Genomic DNA, 20,506 nt, shown 5'->3' with positions numbered 1-20,506 from the left:
TTATTCACTATATTTTGACCCCCTTGTAAACTGCTTTATTTACAGAATTAGAAAAAAATGTAAAATACAAAAGTTATTCGATTTTTTAATTATGATTTTTTGACATATATATCGTACTAGTGACGTCATCCATCTGGGCGTGATGACGTAATCGACTATTTTTTTAAATGAGAATAGGGGTCGTGTGCTAGCTCATTTGAAAGGCTATTCAATTCTCTTTGCAGTAATATAAACATTAAGATCATTATTTATGCAGGGTGTCCATTGTTTTTTAAATAAGAGGGAATTTAATAACCTTTCAAATGATCTAGCACACGACCCCTATTCTTATTAAAAAAATAGTCGATCACGTCATCGCGCCCAGATGGATGACGTCACTAGTACGATATATATCTCAAAAAATCATAATTTAAAAATTGAATAAGTTTTGTATTTTACATTTTTTTCTAATTCTGTAAATAAAGCAGCTTAGAGGGAGGTCAAAATATAGTGAATAACCCTGTACATTCATTGGGGCCGACCGACCGGCTCCGTCCCGTCATACAGCTGACCGACTATAATAACTTTTATTTATATTCAATTTAGAATGTGTGTACTGATTTTCAGCCTTAGTAAATGGATTTAATTACCTCTGCAGGTAAGCAACTTTGACAAGCTGTCAGTACCACCTGTTCTACAGTTCGCTTGACCGACTGCGGTATGTTTCTCTACACAATCACAGTAATCAACTGTGAAATAACTAGCTTTAGTAAATTCAGAGAAATTTTTCAGCGCTGCCTCTTGGACTATAATGACATGATTTCGAAGTCAGTTAAATATGATATGTCCTAGGGCGTTATTTTGAAAACGCCATTGGGCGTTAAATTTAAATAACTAGTTAAATACTGTCAAGTTGACAAATAAAAATCGGTCAACGTATATACCTCGGGCCGTAGGCTTTCGGTATATACACCATTGACCTCAAGCGTTATTACCTTAATAACCATAATAGCTCAACGGTGTCTAGTCGGACAAACTTTGATGTACGGGAACACTGGAACAGGAGAAGTTTTAATTATGGAACAGGTTACAGGTTTCGAACGTCAGACTACGAAAACGTCCCATTTATTATGTCGGACAGAACTTCCAATTGATTTGTTACCCTTTCATTAAACGCTGTCACTTAACATGTTCTACGTGTCGGACTTATTAAAATGCCCAACATATTTGTCGGACAATAGCTATTTGTATAACAAGGGAGCAAAGTGCTACTTTTCCTCTCGAGAGTGAAGTGTACTGCACGACGCGTAGCAGAGGGCAGTAATCATTCAAGGGAGGAAAAGGTACTTTACTCCCATGTTACACATATGATTTTTACACCTCTCTCAAATAACAAGTCATTTATCATTTTTAAATAATTTATTTATGTAACTAACAAAATTTATTAGAGAATTAAAACTAAAAGTAGGTACAGGTACAGTATAACTGTCAACTGTCAAATATAAGTCAAATTATTAATGTAAACATTGTTAAATCAAAATAACAATTTACTGTTTTTTACCATTCTGCAAAATACAGGGTGTTCTATAAATAAACGTTAAAATATATAGATACTTACGTAATAGAAAATAGAATATTGTATAGAGTATAGAGCATCAATAAGTTATTTCATCAATACCATACGATGACGTCACTTTTACTTTTACTCCCTAGGGAGGGAGTAAAAGTACGTTGTCTCCCTAGGGAGGAAAATTACAACTTTGCTCCCTACAATCAGGTCAGGAAATGTATACTTTCGGTAGAGATACATAGGTGGAAAACATTTTTTATATATTATATAAAGTTTGCTATTGAATAAACTTAAGAACAACCTGCTAGTTTTTACAATCATAAACTGGTCAGGATGACACGTTCCAAAATGATAACTTCCCCTGTTCCCATACATCAAAGTTTTTCCGACTAGACACCTTAAGCTATTATTAAATTTAGCAAATTACGTAAATTTTCAGCTTGCTATTACTTTTTTTTGATACACGATACACGGAATCCAGGCCTACTCGTATTGTATCTCGTACATAATTTATTATGTAGACATACAAATATCTAACCAACTCTTGCACAACCAAGTAAATTTTGCGTAATTTTTTCCTATTTATATTTTTCACGGTTCATTAACGAGCACTTACAGTTATGTTTAAAACACTTTTTTGTGAAAATCGTTTCCGTCGTCGTCTAGATATAGGAATCAATGAACCTTTTCTATTATTACTGAGGGCTCGGTCACCAAACCATATAAATTACCTTTATCTCCAGACCTAAGGCAATTTTCCTCTTTTCTGAGTTATTTATGGATGACTTGTGATGATGGACGGTTATAATAGTGGAACTAGTTTAATTAACAGTGTGTACCGATATAGGTTCTACAATTTTTATTGCAAATCAGCCACAATTTTACTTAAATAAATTTAAACAAACTTTGAGTTTTTACTTGGTAAAAAGTTCTTATTAGTATATTATTCAACGAGCATGTAATGATTGCTATTACTCACGATGATGAAGTTTGCGACACGAGCCGTAGGCGAGTGTCGTAATTCATCCGAGTTAGTAATAGCCATTACATGCAAGTAGAATACTATACTTTTTCTACGACCTTTTTTTATTTTAATTAGTAAGAAATATAATTATCATCTACTCGAGGTTTAAATTATAATAATTTACAAAATTATTTGCCTACTATTACCTAAAATAGTTGCCTACTATTACCAAATTCTTATTTATTGAAATACAACAAGAAATAGTCAATCCAAGTTTTATTCGTTTCCGAAAAATTATAATCATAAATTTGTACCTACTGTCAGTGAATCTAATAAATAGAAAATGGCTATTATCGGTGGGCGTATTTCATATAGTTATAATGTATATTTACATTCAACTATATGTAATAATATAATAATATAACTATATATAATATGTTATAACATATTTAACACAATATAACTTAAAAAGTAAACACAATATTATTAATATTATAGTTATAAATTCCAATTAACACAGACAAAATGCGCTAATGTCACTGTCACTAAAATAAATGATAAACGTCAAAATTTTTAGTAAACAAGATATAAACGTAAAAAATTAATATACTGACACTGTTACAGTTAAAATTCCTTTAAAAATTTTAGTTAAAAAGTTAATTATTGATATAAATTACAATAATTATTGTATTAAATAAACAAGTTTAAGTAATTTTATTTGCAGTTTATATACGATTAATATTAAAAGTTTCATGCGCCACTTTAATCTAACTTCAGCTCGTGAGTAATGACCCGTGAGTAACTTCAGCCCGTGAGTAATGAACTGTTACTCACGGGTACAGTAATGGGTGCTATTATCTATTAAAAAATAGCGAATAATGAGCATGTTATTAAACGCTCGTAGAAAAAATAATTTAATTTTATCTGGCGCAACCATATTGACGATTCAGACAAAGTGTGTAAATGGCTTTAAAATGATATGTATACACATACAAATGAAAGTACACAAAATAAAAAAAAAATAAACTTGCAGCCACCTTAAAAAAAGTTACTTATACGCTTTAAATTTTTTTTAAGATTACGTACACTTAACCTATTGGGACCGTGCAAGTTCGGCAAAGCGACACCTGGTTTCTACGCTCTGCAACTTTATTCGCACTTTTAATTATATTGGCCAATTATATTAGTCCTGGTTACTGGATAATTGTCAAGGCCATAGTCCAAAACAATAATAAGAAGAAAAAATAAGATTTAGGATATGTTATTAAAACGTAAACAATTGTATGTAGTAAATAAAATTAGTTATTAAAATGCAGTACTGCAAGCAAAATGCAATTAATTAAATTTACAATTTACCTTTATATAATAATTGCATATCATATCAATATTGTGGAGCAATATATAATTTTTCTTCTTCAACGACAGTAGGTATGAAATGTACGTCAATTTGACAATTTCAATTGACAATATGAATTATTTAAGAAAGTTGCAATATTTCTCCGCTATTCGCGCACGATCGTTTCTCGTATGCCTTCCAAGTACTTGCACACCGCGAATAAAAAATTGACATGTTTTGTAAACGCCTCAATTATGCGTGTGAATTTTTTGAAATTTTTAAATTTATTTCATCCCACCTAAAAAAATAAAAACGAAAAATGACGTTTTTGATGGTGGGAAGAGGAAGAAGGGGGTGATGGATTAACATTGCGCGAGTGTTATTTTTTAATCACAAAGAATGTAAAAAAAATAATTCTGGGATTTCTAATCTTAAAGGAGGTATCCTTTAATTTATTTATCCCGTCCATAAGTGGAAAGTTTGATTTCCACGTTGACTCATGAATGCAACTGAAAATTAACAGCATAGTGCTCATAGTATTATGTTTTCTTTTGGGTTTTACTATTTAAGTTATAGACTCTTACGGTGCCTAAAATGATTAGCAAATTTTATACTATCCCGACTTATTCTATAAACTAAAATACTTATTTAAATAAAAAAAAACTCCCTTTCAATCATACTAACCCTAAAATAGATAACAAAAACTTTAGACAATTATTAGAACGAATCATAAATTACCCGTAAGTAACGAACTCTTAAAAAACAAACGACTCCAGTGTTTTACGTGCAAATTGCCACGCAAATCCCAAAGGGACAAAAGGCACTTTCACAGATGAAATTTGACCTTTTTGCACCTTAAATTAACGTAGTCAGCAAAAACGACAGACAGGTCATTAAATTTTTAATGAGTTGCTCCAAATCTTTTATAATTATAATGAATACAATTTTAATGTTGATTTAGAAGAAAGATAAGATATACACAAAACCAAACTTATATGAAGTCATCTGATTATTTCAAGCAAATTAAAAAAACTACATATGAATTCAAACCATATTTATTTTAAAGCAATTTAATACAAATTGTATAATAACAAAACAATAGTCTTGAAATAATAAATTTAAACTGTATGTTTTAAAGTCAAAAGCATAAAAAAATTCAATGTAAAACCAATAACGTTTAAATTTATTTTTTCTACAAACGTGTTAAAAATGCAATTTTTAGCACTCCATAGGAGCCTCAAAAATGCCACTTTAAAGCACGGGGTGCTTTAAAAATTTTAAGACACTGCAGTTAAAAGTGAAATATCAAATTTTGAAAGCAAACGTCAAAATATTTATATTTCATTTATTAACATTAATATTAATAGTACAATTTGCGCAATTTGAAAAATGGGTTTCAAAAGGTTTTTTAAAATTTAATTTAAACTGTATTATTGCATTTTTAAGACGTTTGTAGAAAAAAGACTATTAAAATTTGTTAGAATATACAACATTAAAAGTAGATGTTATTCCATAGTTGTTATGATTTATGTATTGACAGTATAGGCAGTTTTGATGTAATTTCAAGAAAAATATAAATGGAATGTCAGTCAAGTTCAAGTAAAAGTTTTTGTATTGTCCTGTAATTGAGAATGAATAAATATAATTGTTTAATTTAATTTAATTCGCTTCGCTCATTCGGCAAACCTTCACATGCCTGCCTTAAAATTGTACTTTTAACACTTATATCATAAATAACTGTTTATTTATTTATGTTTTTTTGGTAGTAAGTGTTATTACCAATAGTCCTTATTCAAACCTCAATTTGCGTGGGCACGCTCCTAACCAAATTATCAACATTTTGGTGTGGTTAAGTTGCTTCAGTCTTCAAGAGCAGCTTTTTACTAGCCGTGCTAGTTTTACTTTTCTAGTTTTTGATTTTTGACTTTTTGCCTGTCATATGAACGGGTTCTAAGTCCACGTATTTATTCGCGTGTCTCTCATCCCTTTTAAGACCGGTTGATCTATGAAAATGAAATTTGGTGGGTTTTAAGAGGTAGCTGTTGCGTATTTTTTAACATACAAATGAGAATTTTGTATTCATCATTGGCGCGCATACGGGAAATGGTCTGAATTTTTTTAAAGAATAAAGTAGTACGCCTATGAGATATAATATCAAGAACTATCTAACATAATAATACTAAACTGGAACAATAACAGACAATAACACTAACAAGATTTCAACTAGGCGCAAAGCTACAGCTAATGTTCAAAATGACCTTCTTCAGAGGTGACAGAAAAATATTATATTCATCATTGGCGCGCGTACAGGTAATGGTCTGAATATTTTAATGACAAAAAAATAGTACGCTACTGAGATATTTCAAATTAAAAATCATTTTTGGATTTCTTCTTAAATTTACGATAAAAATCTTTTTGCCTTTTTTTCATATGAGGCGCCGTTTTTATGCAAAAAAATAAAGCACCTTACCGTTTACAAAGTATTTGAAATAATGCATATGCATATGGAAACTACCTCGAATAGGTAATTAAGCGTTAAGATGTTTTATGTTTTATATAAAAACGGCGACTCATATGAAAAAAGGCAAGATACATTTTTTGTCACAAATTATAAGTGGAATTTAAAAATGATTTTTTAACTTCGTACCAATACCCCTATTGGGTCATTTTGAACATTTGTTGTAGTTTTGCGCCTAGTTGAAATCTTATGAGTGTTATTTTCTGTTATTGTTCTAGTTTCATATTATGGTATTAGACAGTGATAATGTATTAAAGAAATGTAAAATACGCGCTAAGATGTTTATTTTTTTGCATAAATACGGTGCACCATATGAAATAAGACATTTGATGTTTTTTATCATAAATTAAACGCGGAATATAAAAATAATTTTTAATTTGAAATTGCTCAGTGGCGTACTATTTTTTTCTTTAAAAAAATTCGGAACATTTCCTGTATACGCGCCAATGATGAATATAAAATTGTTATTTTTATATAAAAAATACGCAATAACTACCTCTTAAAACCTACGAAATTTCATTTTCATAGCTCAACCGGCCTTAGAGCAATAAATAAATTGGCAGTTTGAAAGAAAAATTTTAACACCCCGTGTCTCGGAAACGAATCATTTGGTACATATGTTTATAGAGCAAACTGTCATTATTTTTTCATGTAGAATTACCCCTTAAAGTTTGTCATACTTATTTAGAAACACCCTGTATATGGTTCGGCCTTGTGTTTTTAAACGATTAATTTTTTCTGACTTCTGACTCTTCTTGTAAAATGAAACAATCTTCCACGTCTCGTCCCGTAATCCGTAATCTACCGCAAAAACTAATTGGACTGTAGCCATGTCTTGAAAAAGACAGACAATCACCCGAATTCATATTTTCCTTCAGGTCAGGAAGGCGCATGGCGCTCAGGCGTCGCAACGGCGCTCTGGCGTCGTTTCTTCGCGTCCCCGATCAATTTTAAAACGTCGAAAACGCCAACGCTATTGCGTCGCTATTCAGTTTGCCAAAATTTTAGCATGATCAATTAGTCGTATCGAGGAAAAGCTTTTAAAGGAAGTGATATTTTTGTGATATGTAGTGTGGACGTGTTGGAAATATGGAGGATCATTTGAGCAATCTACTCATGGACGAGTGTCCTCCTGACCTAAGGGTAAGATTCAGTGGTTTTCCCATAATGACATACTGGCGACTGCCAGACTACGTGATATGAATATTTTATGACTTTATGTGTTCAAAAAGATATGTTCTTTCCGTAAATATATTATTTCTAGTACCTGATATACAACTAAAGAATTAAAACAAATAATAATATATCGTAATAATAATAGTATAAACAAAATATCTTCTTTTCTGTACTCATCATCACTGTCATCATTCTGGTTCGTTTCAAGCTTATAACGCTTTTCTTAATAGGTACTCATTTCTTTTATTACAATATAGTATTGTGAAATAGTAACTCACTGCCACCTTTGACATTTGTATATGTGCCGATACAATTTTTCAGCTTTTTATATTTTTGTTGTTGTTTGGGGTTAAATGACTGCGGATTTTCGAGCAAATGACAAAAGTTACTATGTCTTCGATTTTTTTAGTGAAGTTCATTATGCTATGGCTACAAAGAGACCATGACCTTAAGGTTACTCGGTAACTGGTACTACTTGTAACATGTTATCATAATATCAGATCAATTAAATTATACTCGATTCTGACAAGAAATTTATTCCATTTTATGAGAAATAATGTTTATTCTTTATTCACTTATAAGTTTAGTATTCTTTATTTTTATATTTATTTGTATATTTTTGTACTTATTTGTTTTCATAGCTATTTTATATCGTCTTATTTGCAATTTGTTGCCACCTTATCTTCCCTATGACCACCGCTCCTTCTCCTAATGCGGTAATTATAAGGCTTATTTCATACTTTACGACTTCGGTCGTAACGACAGTTTGTCGTACATTCCATTAGTCCAATACAGCAATGTACGGAGCCTTTCACACAGGACGACCACGACTAACTGTCGTGCCGTTGCTCTTCGGCTGTCGTCCAATGTCACTGCAATGGACGACGGTCGTGTCGTGCCGTGCTATCAGTGAACCACGGGCATAAATCAGTGCTTCCATACTTAACGACAGTTAGTCGTGTAGTACCAGTGAATCCAGTGGCACGTACCTACATAATAGCAGCCAATATAAGATGGGGAATTTTTACCTACATAGATACAATACATAGGTAAGCATCTGGTTGGTATTATCTCATTGTGAGGACAAAAATTTCAGCATTAACAATATTTATGACTTTTTCAAAGTGCCGAGGAATAGACCCTATTATAAAAGACGTTTGGCGTTTGTCGTACATTCCATTAGTCCAATACAGCAATGTACGGAGCCTTTCACACAGGACGACCACGACTAACTGTCGTGCCGTTGCTCTTCGGCTGTCGTCCAATGTCACTGCAATGGACGACGGTCGTGTCGTGCCGTGCTATCAGTGAACCACGGGCATAAATCAGTGCTTCCATACTTAACGACAGTTAGTCGTGTAGTACCAGTGAATCCAGTGGCACGTACCTACATAATAGCAGCCAATATAAGATGGGGAATTTTTACCTACATAGATACAATACATAGGTAAGCATCTGGTTGGTATTATCTCATTGTGAGGACAAAAATTTCAGCATTAACAATATTTATGACTTTTTCAAAGTGCCGAGGAATAGACCCTATTATAAAATGCATTATTAATAATGTACCCTATTATAAAAATTAAATCATAAATGTGCATCCGGAATATCTAAAATTTCTTGTTAATATTTTAAAGATTCTTTTATAGCACAGTTTAATGTCCAGTGACATAAACGTAGATATATATTCGTGTTTTATTAATGATTATTTAAATATGTATATAAATATATATAATAAGCGAGTCTTCTACAGCTGTCGCCGCTTCTCGCATCCTAATTTCCAGCGTTTTCTGTCGAAGCAATCTTCAGTTTTTAGGTCTCTGGCGGTCATTGCATCTTCGACATCTTCTCTCCAAGATCGTCTTGGTCTACCTCGTTTTCTTCTAGTGGGTGGAGTCCATTTTTCTATTTTTTTCGGCCATCTATTTTCAGGCATTCTCTGAAGGTGTTCATACCAGTTACGTCTTTTGGCTTCGATTGTGTCTATTCTACCTAGATAAATTTCCATTTGTCTCCTAATATCTTCGTTTCTCACCCTATCAAGTCTAGTGAGTCGGCAACATCGTCTCCAATAGTTTATTTCCATCGCCTTAATTTTTGACTTGTTTCTTTCGTTACTTGTTTCTTTGGTTGTTTCTTGTTTAAATATGTATAGATATTAATATAATCGGTATATTAAATAATCTAAAATCAGTTTTTTAGACGGATCTTTTAAATATTGAAAGATGAAAATTGAGCCCTATAACAATAATTATTGTTCACTAATTGAATTCTATTTATTAACAAAATAGGTATCTATATATTTTTTTATACAACATATTGCTACTGAACTGGGACAATAAAAATGGGACAACAATCCTTAAAGCAAGCATTTAATTTAATAAGCTGTATTTAACAAAAATTTATGTAATTTAATGTTTTGTATTTTGATAACTTGTATGAAGAAAAATTTGGAAGTACACCGCAAGAAAGGCTGAGAGAAATAAATGACATGGGGGAACAATTAAGAGAGATTTTAAGAGAAGGACTGGTAGAAGCGATACTAAAATTAAAGGTAGGTAAAGCTCCAGGGGAGGATGAAATTGCACCAGAAATGATCAAATACTTAAGAGAGAAAGAGAAAGACTGTCTGTGGACAATATGCAAAGATGCATGGAAGGAGAAAAGGATCCCAAAAGATTGGGAAAGCAATTTAATACTACCAATATATAAGAAGGGCGAGGAAACTCTTTGTCACTGACATGCGGAAATAATTAAAAAATTTATTTTGGTCATTTCTTAAATCTCCAAAAAGTGTCGTACGACCGTTTGTCGTGACGAACAAAATCGTAAAGTATGAAAGAGGGGTAAGACGTATAGACGGTTCACTCGGCTTGACAGTATTTTGACAAGAGGCAATATAGGAAATATATAATAGAAAAATTCCTACCACATCTTATTAATAGCTGAAATAAACTTACTTTTGCAGACTTCTTTAATGACAAAAAGAAGAATAATCATAACGAATAGGAGTACATACATATTATATTCAGTTAATTTTGATTAAAAAATAAACATTTAAACCTTTGTTTGAATTGATGTGGTTTTACATTCCTAATAAACAGCATGTAAATAATTTGTTACTATAATAGTCCGGGAGGTAGCGTCAAATTTGACCGGAGCATTTTGGCATGGCTGATTTTTTATATAGTCAGTTGTTTCAAACCGTATTAACAAATGATATGTCAGCTGGCCCAAATCCGGGGCATAAAATGAAAATAGACCAGGAAATTTCCTAATAATAAAAATAATTGCACTTTTATGAAAAATATTTTTTTATAATACCACGTTTTTATTATTTATATGACACAATATAAAAAGAAAGTATTATAAAGACAATTATTTTTGAAATCAAAATGTTAATTTTAAAAACAAAAAGGATTTCCGATGCCGGGAATCGAGCCCGAGACTCCTGGGTGAAATCCAGGTATCCTAGCACTAGACTGGCTAGAGACTAGACCATATTGGATGTGAGGGATGGAGATAAATATTTGACATCTAAGTTCTAGTGTTTTTTCCATCTACCTTCATATTAGGTTTGTTCTAGCATCAGTTTCAAACGGTTTGAAACCATCAGCGAATAGTCGACCAGCGCGAGTAGAGGGGATAGCACTGGTGACTGTATTATGTTGTCTCACTGACCCACTGTTTGCTGACGGTTTCTGACTAGTTTGACTGTTTGCTAGAACAAACCTATTATTTTTTCTTACCCAAAAGTCCCAGAATCGCGCCAACTGACAGATATTTTCGTTATCGAACAAGTACTAACTACCAAAATAAATTCATAGAATCCATGCCAAAATCACCGTAACAATTTGACACTACTTCCCAGAGTATAAGTTACAATTACTATTGGCCGTGAGTACGTGTGTTTGGTTCCACAGTAACTTTCGGTCCAAGTTATATCCACATACAAACAACAAAGTAAATCCCAGCTCTAGGGGCATCAGATTCTTGGAGTAGGGTGTTCTCATGTTCGAAGATCAATGAGGTCACGTCTCGTGGAGACTGTACCTCCCTGACCCCAAGCTACCTTCGACCCCTCACCAATCACACACATAACGTTGGGGAGATTTTACTTGTTTTTAATCTTAGATGCTCTGGGAAATGGGATATCCGAGAGGCTTTTCTATGCCGCATTCTTAGGTATTGGTGTTATGTTCTTCCTTATGTACCTTTCTTTTCGTGAATCCTCTATAGAATTGCCTTTTCTCTTAATGTGTGCCCGTCCAGTGAGCCTGTGTCCTTGGTTTTTGACCTTGGTCACTGGCTCTTCGCAATAGGGTTTTGTGTGTGCCGGACTGTGGTTTGCTAAATCGACTGCCGATTTGGCAAGCGATGTGACCTCGCCAGCTGACTATCAGCTGTGTACAGATAACTATCTGTAATATAAGTGTCAAAGTCATATTGCCCTGTTAAAGGTTATGTAAGATTTTTGGTTGTTTATTTTTTTCTTCTTATTTTATTGCCTTTGGGAGCTTTGCCTATTTAGCCATCAACATTTCATGAAATTAACGCCTACCTAAACCTACCATACAACAAAACTATTACGAACCTAATCGACCAATCAAGGATAGGGAAGGGAAAGGGATAAAAAACAAACTGTCGTTAAAATATAAACTAAATAAATAAAATATAATTTGAAAACAATAATTTGACGTAATATTTAACCTCCAATATTATGACAGACGTCAGTTACCATTTACAATCTCGTCACTACTTAATTTTATTCAATGAAATGCTCGTTGTAATAGGAATGGCAAGTCAAAAAAATCTGATTATTCCCTATATATTTTTTCAAATTTAGAATATGGCAACGGGAAAATTACGTACATTCCTTATTGTTTGACATTTCTTATACATATTGTTCTGAAGCTATTTCTTTGTGGCATTTATGTAATTTGTTATTCTAAATGGGAAATAAGCCACAATTTAACTTAAAAAAAAATGATTTTATTGACGTTTCGACTTCCAACTTGGACGTCGTTCTCAAAATACAAAATATTAGGTACTAAATTAAACAAAAATTTTTCTTAGTAAAAAAAATCTTCTAATAATTTAATTTAATCTAACTCATTCACATCGGCAATTCAGACATATATTATACATTATAAAGTAGAAGACTTTAAAATGATATTGCCAATATTTATGAGTTGCATTCCTGGGACACCTTTATTGAACGATAGTTCATTCGATTACATGAAAACAAATGATAGTTCATTTTGAGAGTAAACTAAATGTAAGATCAAATACTTACAATGTCGGGATAGTATCATGAGGTTTTTTCCAGGTTTTTCCTCCTGATTTACTATGGGATTTTACTGTCACCATTGCACGTGGTTGTCTTTTTAAAGACAAATCACATGCTATGACATTTTTGTGGCATATATTCTTGAGTTAAAGTTGATTGCATGTAATCGAATGAACTATCTTTCATTCAAAGCATCCCAGGAACGCAACTCATAAATATTGGCAGTATCATTTTAAAGTCTTCTATTTTAAAATGTATAACATATGTCTGAATTGCCGATATGAATGAGTCAGATTAAATCATATTATTAGAAGATTTTTTTTTTACTAAGCAACAACATTTTTGTTTAATTTAAAAATATTTTGTATTTTGAGAACGAACGTCACAAGTTGGAAGTCGAAACGTCAATAAAATCATTTTTTAAGTTAAATTGTAGCTTATTTCCCATTTAGAATAACAAAGTTCCTATACATATTATAATCAAAGCAAATAAAGAGAACCAAACAATTGAAGTACAGAAAAGAATTCGATTAGCGTGTGCAGCATTTGGAAAGTTAAGATGGATACTAAAAAGCACAAAGATACGACAGTACCTAAAAACCCGTGTATTTGACCAGTGCATCCTTCCTGTTCTGACGTATGGCTCAGAAACATGGACATTAATAAAGGCCAACATAAACAAAATTGAAATAAATCGGAGAAAAATGGAAAGATCCATGTTGGGAATAAAACTACAAGACAGAAAATCAAACAAATGGATAAGAGAAAACATAAGTAAAAAATGTAACTGAACATATAACAGGGTTAAAATAGAAATTTGCGGTCCACAATGCGAGACAGGAAGATAAAAGATGGAATGCTGAAATACAAAACTGGAGACCGTGGACAGGAAGAAGAGGAAGAGGAAGACCTCAGATTCGATCGAAGGACGATATTGTAAAAGCTGCAGGAACTAACTGGAAAAGCGCAGCCAAGGACAGACCAGTGGCGTAACTAGTCTTATTGCGCCCCAATGCAAGTATTCCCCGTGCGCCCCTATTCGTAGACTCTTTCTCACCTCCCCAACGAAACTACCAATGACATTTCTCCGTACTTCCACATTTCCTGGATACTATTTCACTACACACGATATTGTACAAACTCTATCCAATTAGAGAAAGATTATTCAAAGAAATATTTATTATGTGCAGTAATTTTAAAATTAATTATTAAAAAAAATTTTATTCAAAAAATTATGGTAGGGGTGACCAAGCGGGGATTTTTGCAGTTACTCGAGCGCGTCAGATTATCATATGGGGAGAAACCGGGTATTCTTTTTTTTCATAGACATCTTTCAGTGCGTCACAGTTTTTCGATTTCTTTCTAACGCATTAAATTGTATGTGACAGAAAAAAGGCACGTCTGTGATTACAGACATTTATAACATTTATTCTGGTTGTCGATAGATGGCGCTATAATCGAAAAGAAAATTATTTACGAATAATTATATAATATATCTACGAATATAATCGGTACAATTTATAAGACGATATAAATCAAAGAAAATACCATTTTATAAATGCAATAAACACAATTGATTTGGTTTTATGCCAAATTGCAAATAAAATGTGACAACACTGTCAGATTTAACTAAAATGTCATGTTAGAATAAATGTTAGGTAAATATATGTAAATTTATATTATCACGGACTTACCTTTTTTTTCTATCATTTGTAACGCACTGAAAAATGCTCATTAAAAGAAGCATACCCTGCTGATGTACCTCTACCAAATATTGGCTCTTAACACACGGGAGTTCGTTAAGGGGGTCCAAAACAAAATTTTTCTATAGAAAAACTCAAAATTGTCATATTAAGATAAGGTAAGTTAAGTACATGCAAAAGAGTGTATATTTTCAGTAGCTAACGATCCACCGTAGTGAACTGGTCTACGATACAACTAGCAGTGCGCAGTGTATATTGTTAAGCTGTGTTTTTTGTTTTTTGTTTTTGGTTAGTTTAATTATTTAATTATAAGTGAGTGAGAATAGTGTTCCCCCTAATGGGGGAAGTTAACACCCCGAAGTCACCTTTAGGTGAACTTGTAAGTCGTAGCGGTGATGTGAGTGATATTGGTGAAAGTAGCAAACCCATGCTGATAGACGAAGATAGAAGTTCGCCCGAGGTCAACAGCAATCGGCCTGCTAGCAGCCAGAAAAAGCTTTTCGATATCAACAAAACCGATAAGTATAATTTACAAAATATAAATGTTTATATTGAACGAATTAATATTGAGGGCGGGGTAGGAAACCTTCACCCTATTTTTTTGGGACACATACTTCATAAAAAATTAAACGTACCGAATATTTTGCAGATCAAAAGTCTGGGTAGGAACAGGGTTAAAGTTGTGGTAAAATATTTAAGCGATGCAAACGCTTTGATAACTAATCCTAAGTTAGAGTCTGAAAACCTAAAAGCTTACATTCCTAATCATCTCCTAGAAGTCAAAGGTTTTGTTAGAGACATTGACACTCAATTTGATACCAAATATTTGATCGAGAATATCTCTGCACCATCGCGTGTAGTCAATATTTCTAGAAATCATCGAAAAATAGAAAAAGATGGTACGTTCCAATACGTTCCCAAAAAATCGATTATTATCACTTTTGAAGGCAATGTTCTTCCTAGTTATATTTGCATAAACAGCGTATATTGTTCGGTGGATAAAGTTCAGGCCCGTTGTACCCAGTGTTTCCGCTGTTTAAAATATGGACACGTGGCCCGGAATTGTAAAGGGACCCACGAACTTTGCATAAGATGCAGTTCTATTAAAAATGAAAACCATAACTGTGAAGAAAGTGCAGTATTTTGCATGTATTGCAAAAGTAATGAGCATATTTCAATATCCAAGCTTTGTCCATACAATAAGCATCAAAAACAAATCAAAAACGTTATGATTGAACAAAATATATCATTTTTTGAAGCAAAACAATACTGTGAAGGTTCATATTCGAACGTTATTACTAAAAATTCCTTTTCTATACTGGCTGATCCTAATATTAACTTTCCACCACTTCCCAATCATAGTCAAAATACTGGAGTAACGGGTTTTTCTCAGACTAAAAACTTTTTACACGAATCTCGACCAACTCCCTATTATAGCAATACTTCCAGCACAAAGAAAAGAAAAATATCATCTCCTGTAACTTCTCCAAACCCTAAACCTATGTTTCCCTTTCAGTTCGGTCCTAGTAAACCTCTACCACAGAATTCTCATAGTCCAAGTTATCATAGGAGAGTATTTGACCAAGATACTATTAACTCTGTTACAAAATATATAGTTTCTTTTTTAAAAAATATTCAATCTATAGAAGATTTAAAAATGATTAATGATGAATCTATAAGTAAAGAAATTAATAAAGTACTGGAGGGTACGTCAACAAGTAACCTTCAATCCGAAAAATAAAACTTTGAATATTTGTCAATGGAATGCCAGATCTCTTGTAGCGAATAAAAACAGTTTTGTAGCCTTTTTATCCACTTATGATATAGATATAGCGCTTATAAGCGAGACATGGTTTAAAATAAATAAACAGTATGTTTTTAATGGTTACAATATTATAAGGAGGGATAGATTTGATGGATTTGCTGGTTGCGCTATATTGATCAAAAATTCTATTCCTTATGAGGAAATTAATTTGGTTAATAATTTTAACCAAGATCTATTAGTCTGTGGATCCAAAATTAAGTATAATAAAAAAGTCTTGGCTTTATATTCGTTATATAGACCTCCGGATGTTAGAATTAGTCCCAAGGATTGGGAAAACGTGTTTAGTCAATTTAGCGCTGAGTTCATCATTGGAGGAGATTTCAATGCTCACCATTCTGCATGGGGATCTCCAAAAAATAGTAGTATTGGGCAGCAACTTATCAATATTTTTAGTAATCTGGATCTTGTTATCCTAAATAATGGTCAACCCACCTGTCTCACTAGACCCGGTTGTTTAGATTCAATGATAGACATATCTCTTAGCTCCGATTCAATAGCTAACAAAATTTCTTGGTCTGTTTTGTCAGATACTTTAGGTTCAAACCACTTTGTTATTAACATGACCTTAACTTTCTCACAGGGGTCAAATGAAGTTATCTATCCCAGGAGTAAATGGAATCTTAAAAAGGCAAATTGGCCGTTATATAATGAAGTAATTGAAAAATGTTTTAGCAATTCTCGCACCTTTAATAGTACAAACGAAGAGTATAGTTTTCTCGAAACTTGTATAAACTCAGCAGCAGAAATATCCATACCTATATACAAACCATTTAAACCAAGAGCTCGTGCACCCCCGCCCTGGTGGGATCAACAATGTGATAAAATTGTATCTGAGAGAAAAGAAGCATTGAAAAAATATAAGCTTGAATCAACTGCTACGAATTATGTAAAATATCAAGAAATTATGGCTCGATCTAAAAAACTTTTAAAACAAAAAGCGAAAGAAAGTTGGATAAAATGGTGCTCCTCTTTGAATAAAAATACATCATCTGCTACACTTTGGAAGCAAGCTAGGAAAATGCAAAGAAATAACATCAAGAGCACTCCGCCTTTTAATGAAAATTTGATAGATGGATTTTACGATAAAGTGGCCCCTCCTTATGTGAAAGAATCAGAAAATACAGAGAACAATGGGATTTTTGAAGACCACTTTCTTACTAGACCTTTTTCATTAGATGAGTTAAAGTTCGTCTTAAGCAATAGGACAAACACCGCTCCTGGTTATGACGGTATTACGTATTCTATGCTTTATCATCTGCCAATAATCGCAAAACTGTCATTGTTAAACATTTTTAACGATATACTCTTAGGTGCCCAAGTAAATGCTTTTCAGAAGATAGTAGTCGTACCCATACTAAAAACAGGTAAAGATGCTAATCTCCCAGAATCTTATAGGCCGATTTCCTTGTTATCTTGTGTTCTTAAGAGCCTTGAAAGAATGATAAAACATCGACTGGAGTGGTGGCTACAAAAACAATACAAATTACCTATAAATCAGTTTGCGTACAAGAAAGGTTGTGGGACTCTAGATGCCTTAACCACCCTCGTAGTTGATATTCAATCTAACTTTTCTAGAAATAACTATATGCCAGCACTCTTTTTGGATGCAGAAGGAGCCTACGACGCAGTATGTTTAAACATATTGAAAAATAAAATGCTAAATATTTTCAAAATACCGGCTGTACTTGTCAACACCATAATCAACTTCTACTCGTGCAGAGACATATATATACGGAATCAGAATAATTCCATCATAGGACCTAGGAAAAACGGAAAAGGTGTACCTCAAGGGTCAGTTCTCAGCCCCATTTTATTCAATATGTACACTGCTGATATACACAACATATCAACCGAAAAGATGCCTTTTAAAGTGATTCAATATGCTGATGATTTCTGCTTCTATTGGGAAGTCAAGAAGTATGAGCAAATAAACAACGCATTAGAAAATATTTCCTCTCGATTAAGAGAATGGTTTTCATATAACGGATTTGAGCTGTCAGCGAACAAATCTGTCATCTCAATCTTTACAAGGCATAATCTACCAAGATTAGAGAGTATATCGGTATATACGTATACATTTCCATACAAACAAAGTGTAAAATATCTGGGGGTGATACTGGACAGAAAATTGACGTGGAAACTTCATATTGACTACATGCTGGAAAGATGTCAAAAGGGTCTAAATTTTTTAAAATCTACAGTGAAAGTATGGTGGGGAGCAGACGTAAAGACAAGTTTATTGTTCTTTAGATCTTATATAAGATCGATCATAGACTATGCCAGCATATTATATGGATCTGCCAGCAACAATTTGTTAAAGAAAATAAACGTAACCATCAATTGCTGCCTTCGAGTATGTCTAGGAGCCATGAGATCCACTCCGGTTGAAGCGTTGTTTGCGGAAGCCATTGAATTACCACCACAGTATAGAAGAAATTATTTGAGTGACAAATTCTTAATAAAAAGCAAGAATCAGAATCATGCCCTGTTCTCTGATATTCGAAAATTAAATGAATTTACCCTAACTAACAGATTTTGGAAAAAAAAGAATTTACCGCCGTTATGTGAGGCATTCCAAAACAATGACTTCATTAACAATCATATACAGTATTTGGATAACATTATGGTTCTCGAAGATTTTGATTCCTTTTTTATGGAGGTTAAAGTAGTAGAACCTTGCTACAGTAATCACCCTTTAGTCAATTGTATTAAGATCAATAGCTTACTTTCTGACAATGCTGAAGCCTTAGTGGTTTTTACTGACGCATCTAAAAATGAGGAAGGTACTGGAGGAGCTTACTATGCACCCAAAGAAGGTATCAAAAAACAGTTCCAACTGCCGGAATTTTTTTCAATCTTTTGCGCTGAGGCTGTTGCGATTTATGAAGCTTTAATTCTGTTTACCGAATCCAGTTTTCAAACTGTTTTAATTTTTTCAGATTCGCTATCGGTATTACAAGCGATAAAAAAAATTGATATACCAAAAACACAAAGTAACACTTTCATAACATTAATCAGAAAAAACATTTTCAGTTTAAGAAGAGTTGGAAGATACATAAAATTCATTTGGGTGAAAGCACACATTGGGATTAAAGATAATGAGGCTGTTGATTTTTTGGCAAAGGAGAGCATTTTCGTAGGAACTGAAGCTAATTATGATATATGCGCTCCAGAAGTTCTTAGGATGTCTAAAAATAAAGTCCTTAACAGATGGAACTATGCATGGAAGGAATACTGTTTTACAAACCCCAATAGATACAACAGTAGTCAACCAGTACTCCCCAAAGAATATTGGCACAAAGAACTTGATGTGCCAAGGAAATACATTACGACGATAACCAGAATGAAATTTGGTCATGCATGTTATCCTTCACATTTATATAAGTTAAAAGTAATTGAATCCGAAAATTGTGAACATTGTGGCATGAAAGGTGACCTAGACCATTTATTTTTTGGATGCAGTAAAAACATACAAGAATCAAAGAAATTATATAATAGTTTTTTAACGTTGGGATTGCAATCTCCTCTTAATATACAGTATTTGATAACTTTGGGATTGGAAGAAATATTTAGGTTACTTATTGACTTTCTCACAAATTGTAAAATTGTATTATAATAGTAACTTAGGGTTTAGTTAGTGTTTGAAACCTATGTCTAACCTTTTGTAAATTTACCTTACTTATCCGTGGCCTAGTCTTGTGTTGTTGTATGAAAATGTCCTGATGGGTCCCTGGACGAGAAGTGTGTGTCCCAGTTAATGTTCCTTTTGACATAATTATTGATTTTTATTTCGAATATTCGCTTAGGGTAGTTAGGATTATTTAGGTTAGTTAGGGTTATAATATGTATGTTGTGACTGGCTGAATCACTAATGTGTATGCCAATAAAAAAAAAAAAAAAAAAAAAGTGTATATTTAAAATATCTGACGATTTGAGTGGGGCGTAAGGAAATGGGTGAGTCAAAAAGTTTCACAAAAAAAAAGCGAATATTTCGCGAAATGAACGTCAGATCGAAAAACTAAGAAATACATGTTCAATATTTTTCAAAAACCTATCGAATGATACGAAACACGACCCCCATGGAGAGGGGTGGGGGTAAATTTAAAATTTTAACTACGAACACCGCGATATTTCGCGAAATCAAC

At 32.9% G+C, this 20,506-nt stretch overlaps 1 protein-coding gene across 7 annotated transcripts in view; it reads left to right on the top strand.

The window, feature by feature from the left end:
• Window positions 1–20,506, top strand: part of LOC126890038 (uncharacterized) — a 619,722-nt gene that overhangs the window by 181,936 nt on the left and 417,280 nt on the right. The window contains exon 1 of one of the 7 annotated variants that reach the window (XM_050658861.1): window positions 7,318–7,510. The exons of the other annotated variants lie outside the window; for them this stretch is intronic. Within the exon in view, the coding sequence (XP_050514818.1) occupies window positions 7,457–7,510 (54 nt within the window). The 5' untranslated portion in view covers window positions 7,318–7,456. Of the gene's footprint in view, window positions 1–7,317; window positions 7,511–20,506 lie in introns of those variants that run through there. 7 annotated transcript variants of the gene reach the window in all.

Source organism: Diabrotica virgifera, chromosome 8, assembly GCF_917563875.1.
Source record: "Diabrotica virgifera virgifera chromosome 8, PGI_DIABVI_V3a".
NCBI classification, from domain to species: Eukaryota; Metazoa; Arthropoda; class Insecta; order Coleoptera; family Chrysomelidae; genus Diabrotica; species Diabrotica virgifera.
Note: the sequence above shows the minus strand (reverse complement) of the source record. Positions and strands in the feature narration are given on the sequence as shown.